General features: G+C 43.2%; 1 protein-coding gene across 1 annotated transcript in view; it reads left to right on the forward strand.

The window, feature by feature from the left end:
- ITGA9 (integrin subunit alpha 9) overlaps positions 1–13,473 on the forward strand; it is a 194,665-nt gene that overhangs the window by 43,992 nt on the left and 137,200 nt on the right. Inside the window, exon 15 of the mRNA XM_088521367.1 lies at positions 1,891–2,051. Within this exon, the coding sequence (XP_088377493.1) occupies positions 1,891–2,051 (161 nt within the window). The remainder of the gene's footprint in view (positions 1–1,890; positions 2,052–13,473) is intronic.

Below are 13,473 nucleotides of genomic sequence, written 5' to 3' on the forward strand. Positions count from 1 at the left end.
GACGGAAAACACCCGCTGCCGGCTCGGGGATCGCTTCGCTCCTGGTGAGTGAGACGTGGCGCGGGGACATTGTCGGGATGCGGCCCTGGATGTGTGTGTGTGTGTGTGTGTGTGTGTGTGTGTGTGGTCTGGGCGGCAGAAGGGAGATGGTTGGGGATGGGTGTGGGAGCTGCATGCTCAAAACAACAAAAAAATAGTTTTAGAAGAGCCTGCCGGGTTCTCTAAGATGGGTTAAAGCTGCTGTGTTTAGGTGGTGCTGCTCGGTGGCACTGAGCAAACACATTTCAGGTGCTGAGCTCGCCAGGGGGTGAAACCCTTACAGGTGTTATCTCTCTGAGCAAGGTTTTCTGCCAAAACACAAGCAGAAAGCATCCCCGTGGAGCTCCATGCTGGTCGTGAGGCCTGTTCCTTAGCGGTGGTGCTGGATCCTAGCTGCAGCTGTACCCCTGCTCTGGGCGACCCCAGCAACGTGCTTTTAATCAAGAAGCCACGTATAGCGAGCAAACAGCAGGGAGGTCACTTTGAAGGGAATTAAGGAATGTTCACAGGAACTGTTGCACCGAGTTTTGCTAATAGAAACTGTCAAATTAGCACAAAAATTGCTACCTAGATTCTCTAAAGCAGCAGAGCTTCAGTAAATAGGCAATTGAAAATGATGCTGCTGACAGAAGCAATATAAGATAATATTGCAGCAGAATGTATTCCTTCCCCCCCCCCAAAAAAAAAAAAAAAACACTTTGGTGAAATTTGGTATAAAAGACCTCAGTCCAAAAAATATGTTAAGTTTACATCGATTGACTATAAAATTGTAGCTTAAAAAAAGGAAACAATTGCATTTATGGGGAGTATCTGGAATACATCATTTTGGATTTAAATAGAATATAAATAAATTTGCCCAGTGTTTGCTGAGCACCCTAAGTGTATAGTACACACAGATTTGCCCAGAAGCTGATACTGGCTGCCATGTGCAGGCTTATAAATGAATTAAGTTGGTCATCTAGTGGTATTCCCATTAGTGCTTTAGTATCAGCTGAGATTAATAGAGGCCATGCCCGTATTGACTGAGCAGACCTCACATCCTGTGTTTCGCTTTACTCTACATGATAGCAAAATGAGTGTTCGTGTTTCTGTTGCAGTTTCACAGCTTCTCTTGCTCTGGTTGCATTTACCAAGAGAAAATGTATAATCAGCTTGAATTACTGCAATCTGTAAGCAACTACTTGACATAGCAAAGGAACCTTCTTTTGGACACAAATGCAAGCAATCACAAATCAACTGATCCTGTTAAGCTACTGATTCTGTAGCACTGCCAGGAAAAGAGGATTTACAGAGAGAGCTTGTTAGGCTCTGGGTATGTCTTCTATAAACTTTCTGGGATGTGATATCTAAAAGCAGGGTTATTGGGTATGAGGTGCTGGCCATGGTTAAGGATTAAATACTAGGAAGACTGCCAATCAACCAAAATACTTGTCAGGAAATGCCGCACTATGGTTGACATTCGTGCAGTTTATGTTGTTTTCGAAAGAAAACAAAGCTGGCTTTTGTTGTTGGTTGCATTTTGTGTTCACCTTTCCTGCTGGGAGAATAGTTAATGCCTCTCATGTTTCTTTTTTTGGTGTTTCATGTCTAGTGCGTATATTTTTACCCGTAGCTTCCTAGTGCTGCTCAGCGTCCTGCAGGAAGGGCTGGGGAGTGCAGTGACCCCAGGTTGGGAGCGTATCCGTGGCTGGGTCTGGTTGGACACAGTCACAGGAAACCCAGTGATTGATGGAGGTCCTGCAAAGGCCGACCCTTCCTCAAGGCTAACGGGCTCCTTTGGTGGCTGCCTAGAAAATAACCATTGTTAACTGACATCTTTTGTTTTCTTCTTGTTCTTCCTTTCCAAATTAGGCTTGAATTACAACTTGACTGCTGATGTGGCAAAGAAGGAGAAGGGCCAACAACCCAGAGTTTACTTTGTGACTTCTGGAGAGTCGGTGGGGCAGATCACAGAGAAGTTACAACTGACATACATGCAGGAAAAGTGTGAACATTACCTAGCATACGTCAAGGTCAGTTCTTTCCTGTCCTTATTTACCATTGATTGCCCTGCAATTCCCTCCCATTCTCTTCCTTTTTATTTATTTATTTTTAATATTCCACCAATTAAAATTGTGCTGTTTGACTTCAGATACCATTGGTTTATCTGACAGGGAGAAGTTTTTGGGTGAAAGCTCAGAACTTCATTGCTCTGCATGAGTTAAGTGTGTGTACCTTTGGATCTTTGAGACATTTCCAGGAATATGTATTTTATTTACTTTTGAGCTGGTGAGCTGGTGCGTGGGTTTTTGTTTTGTGGGTTTTTTTTTTTTTGGGTCTTTGTTGGTTGTTACATGTTGTTGGTTGTTACACTCACAATAAGGATGCAAAGATTCATTTTGGCAGAAGCATCAAGTTCAGCATTTCGTATATGGTTCTGTGTAAGGTATTTTGCTCTGTCTGCACAAGGGCCTTGAAAACACTAATGGTATAAACTTATTTTCATCTGGTTTTAAGAATATAGGGAGTGCACCCCAGACATACTGGGATGTAGAGAAGGACTGTGGAAGAGAAATGGGTCATCTTTTTGGGGAAGTTTTTTTCCAGGGGCCTGTTGGGACCTTGGTTATCTTTGGCTGGCAGCCGTTACTTCGGAAATGTCACCCAAGAGCCCTTCTCTTTACAATGTAAATAAACTAGTTTTATTCTTAACGAGAAAATGTGTAGAGTGGGTTTGGAAGTTTGATGGACAGAAGATTTTAAACTGCATGTCTTTTATTAACTTTAATCTGTACCACAAACCTTGGGAGCCCGATGAGGCCATTTGGTTGTGTGGGTGAGTTGCATATCCCTTAGTCAAAGGCACATTCCCACAACTGAGACAGAGCTAAATACACTGGATTTCACTTGGCACTGTCTTGTTTTTGAGAATCCAGCAGATCCAGAAATCCTTAACTGTGTAAACATTTTCAGGAAGCGTTTTTGTACCTAAAAGTCCTGAGAATGGGAGGTAAAAATCATCCATTGATTTTTATCAATGCTTTTGTGCTTGGATGTTGAGATTAAATAAAATAAAGGGACCACCAAGGAGTCAGTGATGTCCTATTAGGTTACATTAGACATTCCCTATGTCTGGGAAGAGACTAGATATCCTCTGTAGTTTATTTATTTATTTATTTCCCCCTCTGGAACAACTTTTGCTTTCTGCTGTGGAAAAGGCTCCTTAAAGAAAATGAGACATGTGAGATTACCGTTAACTAGAAAACTTGGAGTTTACTAATTCTGGTCTTTCTGAATTAAGAACCTCTGGTTAGGCTTTCATGTACTAAGTTCAACTGAAAAGAAGCATGTTGCTTTTTAGAGTAACCCAATAATGAGTTCTTTCACACCAGCCCTGTTCTAGTTTTGGGGTACTATCCAGAATTCATTAAAGAGAAATATATATTCAGGAAACAATTTAATTTATCGTAGCATTGGTAACTGATACTGGAAGTGCAAAGGTAAGAGCTATATTTCTTTTGCCTATAAAAGTCAAAGTTTCCAGGGGAAAAAAAAAAATGAAACAAAACAGCTGGTCATAAAACAACGCTACTGACTCTTTATATGGCATAAAGAGCTATTTTCTTCCCCAGTTGGAAGAATAGCAGGAAGTGTCAATCTTCTGTGTAAGGGAGAGCGCAATGCAGTGGAGAAAGATAATTCCTGTGCTCTCAGGGGAGAAGTGATAGGGTCTGCAATGCTACTTGACATCAGAAACATCAAAGAAGGCCCTGCACGCTCTGGAGGAGTGGAAACAGGGTCAGGATCTTTCGCTGCTCCCAAACCTTAAGTAACAGGTAGTTTAAAAAAAAAAATCCTCCCCCCTGCCCAAGTGTTTCCTCCCGCGCAACCACCAGAAAGCTCCTTGATTACATAGTTTTGTGATGGAATGGGTGATAAAAGATCTGGGCTTTAAACACGTCCTATCAACTACTTCCCTTTTTTCATCTCTTCCTTTTCTTTACCGTAGGCCTGGTGAAGTGGCCTCTCTGGCAAGTTCGGTTGTTAGTGGTTGTGTCCGTGTCGTTTACTTTATTACTGTTTGTTTCGGTGTCTAGTGGCACATCAGTTGATATGGTAACATAAAGATGTCTGCTTTGGCAGTGCCTGTGACCGAGATGGGAAAGCTGTTGGGGTTTGTGCATAAAGGACAGTCCCTGACAGGTAGACAAGGGGTCCCAACCAAGCGGCAAGCAGCAGAGCTCTGTGTCAGTGGGGGGTTTAAATCGAAACCTGTGCCCAGCCTTACTGGATGGCACTGTCTTACCAACGTAGCGCGTTGGAAGAGGAGGACGGAAGGAGTGGGAAAAGCAGTGGAAAAACTAGGCCTATGCGAGCATGCTGTGAATTCCTTTGACAGGATTTAGCCCAAGGCACCCCAGTGAACGCTAAAAGAGATGCAGGCTGTAAATGAGCTGACAGGGATAATTGTTGAACTATTTTATGGCTGGTAAGTCTGTTCTTTGAGTGTGAATGCTCTTCTGTTTGGTCCCTTAGCAGGAGAGGAGCTATTATTCTTATTTCTGCTATTGGATTAGGGTGCTAAAATCTTTGACTTTACTTACAACTGTGTGATTGATTAATCTTAAAAAATTTGTAAGATGCGGATGAGAATGGGAAATGAAATGGAAATGCTTTGGGACTGCAAAATGTTTTGAATTCAATTCTGAAATGGTTCAGGAGAAACTGGAAGAGGAGAGATGACATTTTCTGATTTCTGGTTAAGAAAGTTGAACACTTCAGTACATATCAGTAGGGATTTCCATTACCCTGCCTCAGGTATCATCTACAAAAACTTTAATTAAAGTGCCTGTGTCCACTAATTATGACATTTCCAAGTACTGCCCTTTTTTTTTCATACTCGTGCTTAGCCCATGTCCTGTTGTTTCTTGGGAGGCCTCTGCTGCTGGACAGTTCCTCCCCTGCCCGTGTACAGGGTGACAGCAACGTGGGTCCTCTGCTTGAACTAGGGTAAAACAGGGGATGTGTTGTGTTTCTCTGTGACCTTCCATCAGTGTTGCCAGAAGAAAATGGGGAAAAAAAAAAAAAGAGATTAAAGTCTGATTAACTGTTTTGTAGAAAAGCATTTATTTTTCAGCTGAAAGAACAGCAAGCAAACATGGGAAATAGAAACTTGACACTAAATGAGGGCAAAGGCTGCAGAAAAAGAACAGAGAAGGAAAGTGAATGGGCTCGTCTGCTTCAGCTGTATGTCTGGGGCTGCAACTGAAATGAGTAGCTTTCGCTCAGCTCTTAGGACATGGCACTGGTCTGGCGACACTCATAACACTTCAGCTTGGTATTTGCTGCAAGTTACAGTCCGTCTGTCTCTAAGTTCTGAGGAAACTTTTGTTACCCGTTTGCTGTAGCTGCTTTGGTGGATTCCTGCTTTTGAAAGTTCCCCTAATATTTAGTACAGATTTGTCAGTAGTTAGGACGAGCATTTGACACAGATAGCAATCACTTAGTGGCTGCAGTTTTAAATGGGACGAAACCTTGTCTTCTGCAATTTATCACTAAATTAGAATAATGTCAATGGTGAAAGCAGCTCACAGGATTGCTGCAATTAAAAAAAATGAAACAAACAAAAAGAACCCACCTGGTGCACCAAGGACCAGGCAGCTGGGCTGTCTTTGCTACCGGTCATTGCTGTCCTGCTGTCCTTTCTCAAAATTATGGTTTTAGGAGCTTCACGTGCCACGAGCAGTCATGGTGCTCAGTTAAAGCAGACACAGCACTGATGCTTTCCGGTGATCTTTATCTTGGTGAGTGTCTGGCTGTGTCGAGGGCTCTCTCATGGCTCCTCAAGTTAACTCTTGCTGCATCTGCCCGTTGTGTCAAAGAGGGCAGAGCTGAGAAGGGGCCAGGGCGGAGGGTGGCGTGTAACAGCACACGAGCAAGGGCATCGTGCAGTGTGTGTACAGCTAAGGATACAGCCAAGTGCAGAAGTCGGGCCGCTGTGTTTTTGTGCACTGCTGAGTTCTGCAGGCCAAGATTCACCTTTGTGCAGTTCTGGCCTTTGCCTTGGATCACTGTTACCTCTGGACTCTGCAGCGACTCTGTGCTGCCAATCTTATGTGGTTTGGTTTCCAGTGCTCTCTGATTTTAGTCATTGCTTATGGTTGTGATCGTATCTCTCTGTAGCTGTCTGATCATATCGAAGGGAGATGTGTGTATTAGACGCAGTCTTTCATTCTTAATGCACAGTGATCTGGCTCTTTCTTGGAGTCCTGGTAGCAGAGCAGTCAGACTGTCTCACTGTAGAGATAGTATCACTGCACTTGTGTGCCAGAAATGCTTTTCTCTGAAATGTGTCTGCATGAGAACCAGCATCTCTGTGCTTAGGTGGAGACAAGCACTAGACTGGCCTGGTGGTGCTGCAGAATGGAAACTCAGGGAGGAGCTTGGTGGGAAGACACAAAGCTAGTGAAGCCGTGACCTTCTGGAAGAGGCTTTTATGGGCAGAGCTCATTGCTGAGGCACCGAGCTCAGGTCTGATCGCTTCAGGCTGAGCCTGGCTGACCCAGTTTGGTGTGAGGCATGCCCGAGACATCAGCGTCAAGTGATGGGTTGTGTCACCTGTGTAGATGGTAACTGCTGTTTTGCAAGGGAGTGGATATCTGGTACGTCGTGGAGTAGAAGTCCCCTTGGGAATGAACCAGCCAGCCTGGCTTGCCTCTTTCTCCTCCTCTTCCACCCTCTCTTGAACCAAAGCAGAGCCAGTGCATCACAGGAAAGTGGCGTGCATGAGGGATAGGAGAGAAACTGGATCAAGCCAGTGCAGAATATTTGAAGCAGAGACTGAAAAATGAAAAAAGCTAGTCACGAATATCTAGAATTTCACAAGCCTTAGACCGCTGGGCCGACGAAGGGAGCAGTAAGCTATTGCTGCCTGCAGCAGGAAGTGGATAATGGCTGGAAGTGGGATGAAAGCTGCTCTGTAGCTTTGCCAGGAATGATGACTGCGGTGAGATTTGGAGCTCAATACCAGTAGCAGGGTTGATATCTTCGGGTTGTGTTTTTTTTTTTTTTTTTTTTAAAAAAAAAAACCTTTTTTTCCCCCTTTTCCTTCCTTTCTGCTGAGCGTACTGGAGAAACTATCAGTCTGAGCCAGACAGTCGCAGCATATGTTCAATATCAAAGGGCTGTGGGATGGCTGGGATGATCCCTAAACACAAAGGTTTGTTTACAGAAGTATAACTTCATGGACAACTGTCTTCCGAAACTGCACAAAATGGCCCAATAATCTGTTAATACCAGCTAACCTGCCTTCCCTCTGACAGAGCTGAATAGGTTGGGGACAGCGAGGCTATTTCCCCAATAAATGCAATGTTTTGTGACATCTGGCTCTGATGTTAAGGGATAAACCCTCTCCTTTTCTGCTGGCCAGCCTTGTGCAGAGCTGACTTGTCACCTTCAAAACTAGACTAAGGAAATGAGAAGCTGCTGCTTTACTGACAGGGAACAGCAGGTCTTAGCTGCAGAGCTTTGTGTTCCTTTTCATTGTGTCTTAAATGCAGGGATTTAGATTCCCTGGAAACAGTGTTAGGAGCTGCTGGGAAGACTGACATTTTGTGTTGAGCGTGAAATATTTCAAGATTTGCGTACTTATATCAATGACCATGTAAGTCTTTTGGCCTTTGCAGGATTTTTCAAGGTTCACCAAGAGCAGGCCAAGGCCATCATTAAAGCATGGACTTGTACTCAGGGTCAAAACCATCCTGCCAAATCTTGTTGTGTTTTTTTTTTCTTTTATATATAAGAAATATATATATAATATATATTTTATATTCTTCTATATATAAAGCATGCTTAGCACCTTTTTAGAGAGAACCCTTGCTGCAAGCAGCAAAATGCTGCTGGAATATGTTTGCCAAGGCTGGTAGCACTTCTTTGCAGGACAGTGAGTCATGAAGGCTAAGATGCTATTAACTTTTTGGGGGCTTCACTGACATTAGTAGCATAACTATAAGGCTGTTCAGTAGCCCAAAGTGTCCTGTATCCCTGAAACTAGTGGGAGTTTATTTAGCTTAAGCTGAAGGGAGAGAGATGCTGGCCAGATTTCTCCCTCTGCTTGTCTTTTTTTTTTTTTTTTTTTTTTTCTTTCTGTTAGACTCCCTCAAAAATAGGCACTTCTTAAATTTTAACTGAGTTGAGATTTACTTTTATTGCATGTAAAGTATACACAAATTATGGCATTTAATACCTCTTCTTAAACAGCCAGTACCAACCATATTCCTACTTTTATTGCCTGCCCATTGCATCTTGTTTGTTACTGCAATCCCTCAGAAATAGATTTCATTTGCAGAAGAGAGAAGGTATCAGCACTCAACATTTGGAGAGGTCGCACCTGGGCCTTTGGTCTTGGAGAATTCATTGCATTTCCCCGTGATGGCACTGGGAGGAAACGAGTGGCCAAATAGAGATAAAAGAGGTGCTGCACTCTGCTCATTTCAAAACGTAGGTGTTGATGGAAAAGGGATCTTTTGCTTTTTCTGCCACTCCTGGCTAACCAAAGAACTTGTTTTTTCAGGTGGAAATAAGCAACAAAGACAACTCAACTCTTTTTAAAACTCTCTACCTTTTCTTTTTCTTTTTGTGTGTGTGCGCGCAGAGTGCTCTAAGCTGAACACACGATGGCACGTTGTGCTGTAAAATTTTAGTACTTCTTGGGGGCAATTTACACTTAGAGGGAATACATGTAATCCCAAATGCCAGCCTCTTGCTACAGAAATTACAATAGGGCCTAGCTTGTTTGTCTCGGTGGTTTTCCTGTTTATAGCACGCGGAGGAATATCACCTTGTGCGGTTATTGCGGGCACGCACATGTGCCGGGCTAGCTCATCCTGCCCAAACTGGGGAGTGCCTAAAATTATCGCCCTTTCATTTTGTCACCCTTAGGAAGGAGTGAGCAAAGCACTTCATGGGGAAACATTAGTGACAACATCCCACAGAAAGCTCCTCTCTGGGCTAAAAAGAGCGCAGTTAACTTTGAAGGCTGTGGCTTCTGGGTGCCCTCCAAAGCTGTAACCTCTTAACAGTCAAGTAGGCTCGGGTGTCCCGGGAGATTTGTGCAGATACTGCCTTTGGTTTGCTTTGGAGGCAAACGGCTAATGCTAATCCAGTGCTGTAATTCATACTGAAAGGACCTGGCAAATGTGTTTGAGGAGGGGCATGAGCCGTACGTTGCAGCCCTGGAGCTGCTGGGGCAGAAGATGCCTTCTCTCCATTTCCTTCCTGCCATTACCTTCAACTATGGGACTGTGTCCAGCCTGAACCCCCGAGGCTCCAAAATGGTCAAGGAAAAGCCCTTTCCTGGGCCATAACCCTCATCCCACCCTTCATTGCCATATGCAAAGGGCTAATTACAGCCAGCATGGCTGTGCTAGTGATTAAAAAAATCCCTATGCCCTCGATCATGTGAAATGCATTTGTTGTTTCCACCTGTTTCCCAACCTTTATACAAGCTGTTCTTATGAACTGGATGCATTAGGCGTATTGGCTCACACGCCTCCGGTGTGGTATGTCGTGCTTTTTGAATGACCTTTTCTTCCATCAAATATGTGGCTGCTGTGCTTGTTTTCACTGATGGTTTTGTTTTGGGAAAAGCTTTCAAAAGGGTGCTTGTTTTCAAAGCTGATCTTATCCTCACAACTGGCTCATAATGTTAAATTCCTTCTTTAGAAGTGGGATCTGATCGAGATTTACCAAGAGCATTAGGTAGCAACTCTAGTGTGTCACAGAAAATTCAATCGGATCATCTTCTCATTAGGCTTTGCTGTTGAGGCATTGATCACTTCTGCTGCATAAGTTGCATCTACTAGTGTTCGTGATTCCTCTTTGTGCACAAAAGCAGGTTCCTGTAAATAGCTTTAAAGTCCCCTCTGAAATTATTTGTGAAAGCTTACCTTTTCTTTGAAAGCCTACAAAATACTTAATAATAAACTGATATTTTGCATGCTCTCTATGCATTAGCAAATTGGACTATCTTGTTTTTAGCTTTTTTTTTTTTTTTTAATCTTCAGTGATGTGTATGTTTTAAGGCATTGAATATGTTCTACTCTGTGTTATATGAACATGCCCAATACAATAGGGTTCTGGCCCTGGCAGGGTCTGGGTGCGTTAACATTTGTCCTGGTTCTGACATTATATCCTAGACTGAAATGTAAAGGGTTAGCTTTAAACCTAAGGGCATCTAGTCAGAGTACATTAAATTTATTCTTTCCTTCTTTTGGCACATGTGTTGCATGGCTTAACAATTCCTTAGATGCAAAATAAATTAAGAAATCAATTGGCTAAACTTGCTCTGACTTAGTACTTATTGTCCTATAAGCAATCCCACAGCTCTTCTCCTTCCCCAGAGCTGAACGCAGGGGGATTGACACTCAAGGGAAAAAAATAGAAACTGCTAACAGAGATTTAAGTTACAGCAGGGTATGTTTTATTTGAACTTAGGTCTTGTTCCACATGTTTTTGACCTGCTAGGATATAGGAAGCGCTAAGCTCGACATAGTTAGCCATGGAAAAGTGGCTTCAGTGGAGCCCAAGGGTATGGGGACAAAGATCTGATGGAACAACCTTTAAAATCCTTTCCATGTAAGAGTTTAAGCTCTGTCACTTTGCATGTAAGCTTGGCTCATACACTTGCCAAAAGGATGGGGGAATTGAAATGCCAGAAACTACATCTGCTTCCAAGGGATGAAAGGGAAGATGAAATAGATGTAAAACTTCATCCTCTTCCATCTTCCCCTTTTCACCACGAGCAAGTGAGGGAGCAGGGATGCTGTGAGAACTGCTTGGACGGCTGGGATTGACTTTAAGAGATAGTGAAAGCTCTTGGGCAACACTGAGTTTTTCAGTTCTAAAGACAGTAAGGAAATGGGTGGCAGCTGCTTCTGTGAGCACAGCAGGAAGATGACTGGTGGGCTCATGCTATCTGGGAGCTGGACTTTGCATTTCAAGCTCCAGTCCCTTTTGTGGGTACAAAGGCCAGCACCAAAAATTAGGAAGCAGAAGTTGTTGTTGTTGTTGTTGTTTTCTCATAAGGATCCATTTTCTTCTCTTTCCCATGGGGTTGGATTCAGAACCGCCCCAGTCTGCTCTTGACGAGCAGCAGCAAAAATTGTGAGCTAGTACAAGAGTCTCAAACGCAGTGCAAGCTGTGCCAGCCTGCCCAGAGAAATCGGTGCCAAAAACTATCGTGGGCTTCGGGAAGGGCAAGCAGCTCATCTTGCTCACTGAAGAGATTAAACCACTGTCAAAAGTTTTCTTGCACCTCCTGAATATGTGTTCCTGCCACTAGGATTTTCATTTCATTCCGGGCAGGCTGTGTAGTTTTGCTTTGCTGATGACTGTCTAGTCAGTTGTGGCAAAAGACTTCCCTGAAATGGAGATCCTGCATGAGGTTCTGCTGTGACACCGTGGCCGTTGCAAGCAATAAATATTATCTGAAGGGCTGGCTTTTATTTGTCCCTTTCAAGAACCTGGAGAAATGCCAGGATTTATTTTTGAACTCTTATATAAACAATTTAAATATTTGTGATGGCTCATTTTTCTTTTCTTGCTATTTTGGGAACAGTCTTCATTTTACCCTGTGCTGCTTCTGCTTATCCCTCTTTTGCCATCACTTCTGTTTAATTCTGTAGCTCCCTTCCTCAAGCTTGCACCAGAGCGAGTGCAGTCTGGGAACTGCTGCTCCAGGCTATGCTGCAAGCACAAAAATGTCCATGATTCCTCCATCAGATGCTGGCTGTGCTGTTACCTGCTTTGATCCCTATTGATTTTATGGTCAATAGGATTATAAAATACAACCACACATTGACCTTAAATAAGGACCTTTAATAATGCCATCTCCTGTCGCCTGTTTATTTCTTTAATGGGCTGTTGCATCAGGCTGGGGTTTGGGGTTGGGTCTGGATGAGGCACCACCTTCAGTACCGAATGTGCAATAAAGAACCATGAAACTCGGCTAAACAAGAACACAAGGATGGTTACTGTGATGAATAAGAAATTAGTGAAATTTGAATTTCTACCCACCTCCTTAAAACAGCTACCCCAAAATAACCCAGAAATATTTGAATTCTAAATCTTTTCAGAAAGCAAAGTTTAGACTGAGTCCTATAAGAGAAGGTTTTTCACTCTTACGCTTCCAGGTTCTGGCTCATCTGTAGATGTATTGTTGGAGTGTTTCTGGAAATACATGCTCTTCTCCCTCTGTACTGGTTGGAATGAGGAAGAAAGGTCAGAAATAATAGGCAGTTTATTAAGGAAAAAGAGCATATCTGAGAGTTGAAAAGGCTCAGTCCAGGATGCCTGTAAAGCTCTTAGTTCCTGTTCTATTTTGGATTTAGCTTCTTGCATGGTTATCTAGCGGTACCATATTCTGATAGTGGCTGAGAAGCAGGAAATGAAACTAAGGAGGAATGAAGATGAAACGAACACTATCGGTGACAGACTAGATTGTGTGTGTGTGTATGTGTTTTTTTTTACGTCGTTGTGCAAGGACGATTTAAATGAGTTTAAAATATGATGACGTATTTCTTTTTATTATACTTATCCATCTTTCTCTTCATCTTTAGGGGTTTTTTTTCAGCTTCTCGCTGTATTTAGGTTTAGAGGACTTCTTGGAGACCTGTGTTAGATGGGAGGTAGAGGGTAATTTAATCAGCGAGATTAAATGCTTATTTTGCCAAAGACTTGCTACAAAATCTAGTAGGTTGATATCTGGAAATCTCTTCCCCAGCTGCACTGATTTTGTGAGCAGTGTTTGTTTTTACTACCATGAAATCTCTCTTGGTTCTGCTGAACACGCTCCTCTAGTGCCAGGTTGGACGATAGGTGCCGGGACACGTGTTTTATAGCAGTTTTCCTTTGCCAGCAGCCCGGTGCTATCCAAAGACGGTGCAGTTGATGGTCCCTGGAGAGCGTGGCATGTAAGTTGGCCTGGGTTGATGTGAAACTTGCTGCCAAGTGCATCCCTCCATCCAGACAAGTTATTGCTCTGTGCTGGCCCTACGTGCAGCTTCAGATGTTGGCAGAGGAATACGCTGTACTGCCACTGTAAGCCTCTTCTAGAGTCGTTCTGTCTGCTGACAGCTGTGAAAACTGTCTTTGGAGCTACAGGTTACCAGGCTGCAGGTTACAGAGCTGTTAATCATTGAACAGTGCCAAGAAGAGCTGTGATGATTTTTTGCTCTCTCCTGTACCTTTTGCAATTTTGAACATGTAAAGTATTTTTCAGTTTTGGCCATCTCTTAGTCTCTGCTCTGGCCTCAGAGAAGACCTTAATGCAGAAAGTGATTTTTTTGTTATGCATGGTGCTGAATCTGAGAATGCGGCAAAGACAGGGCTACAGGAAGCCAGGGACTTCAGCTGATTCTTTCATTCACCATAAACACACAGGATACAGAGGCTTAA

This window comes from Tinamus guttatus, unplaced genomic scaffold (assembly GCF_059628265.1).
Source record: "Tinamus guttatus ecotype Peru unplaced genomic scaffold, ASM5962826v1 Tinamus_guttatus_pri_ptg000119l, whole genome shotgun sequence".
NCBI lineage: Eukaryota > Metazoa > Chordata > Aves > Tinamiformes > Tinamidae > Tinamus > Tinamus guttatus.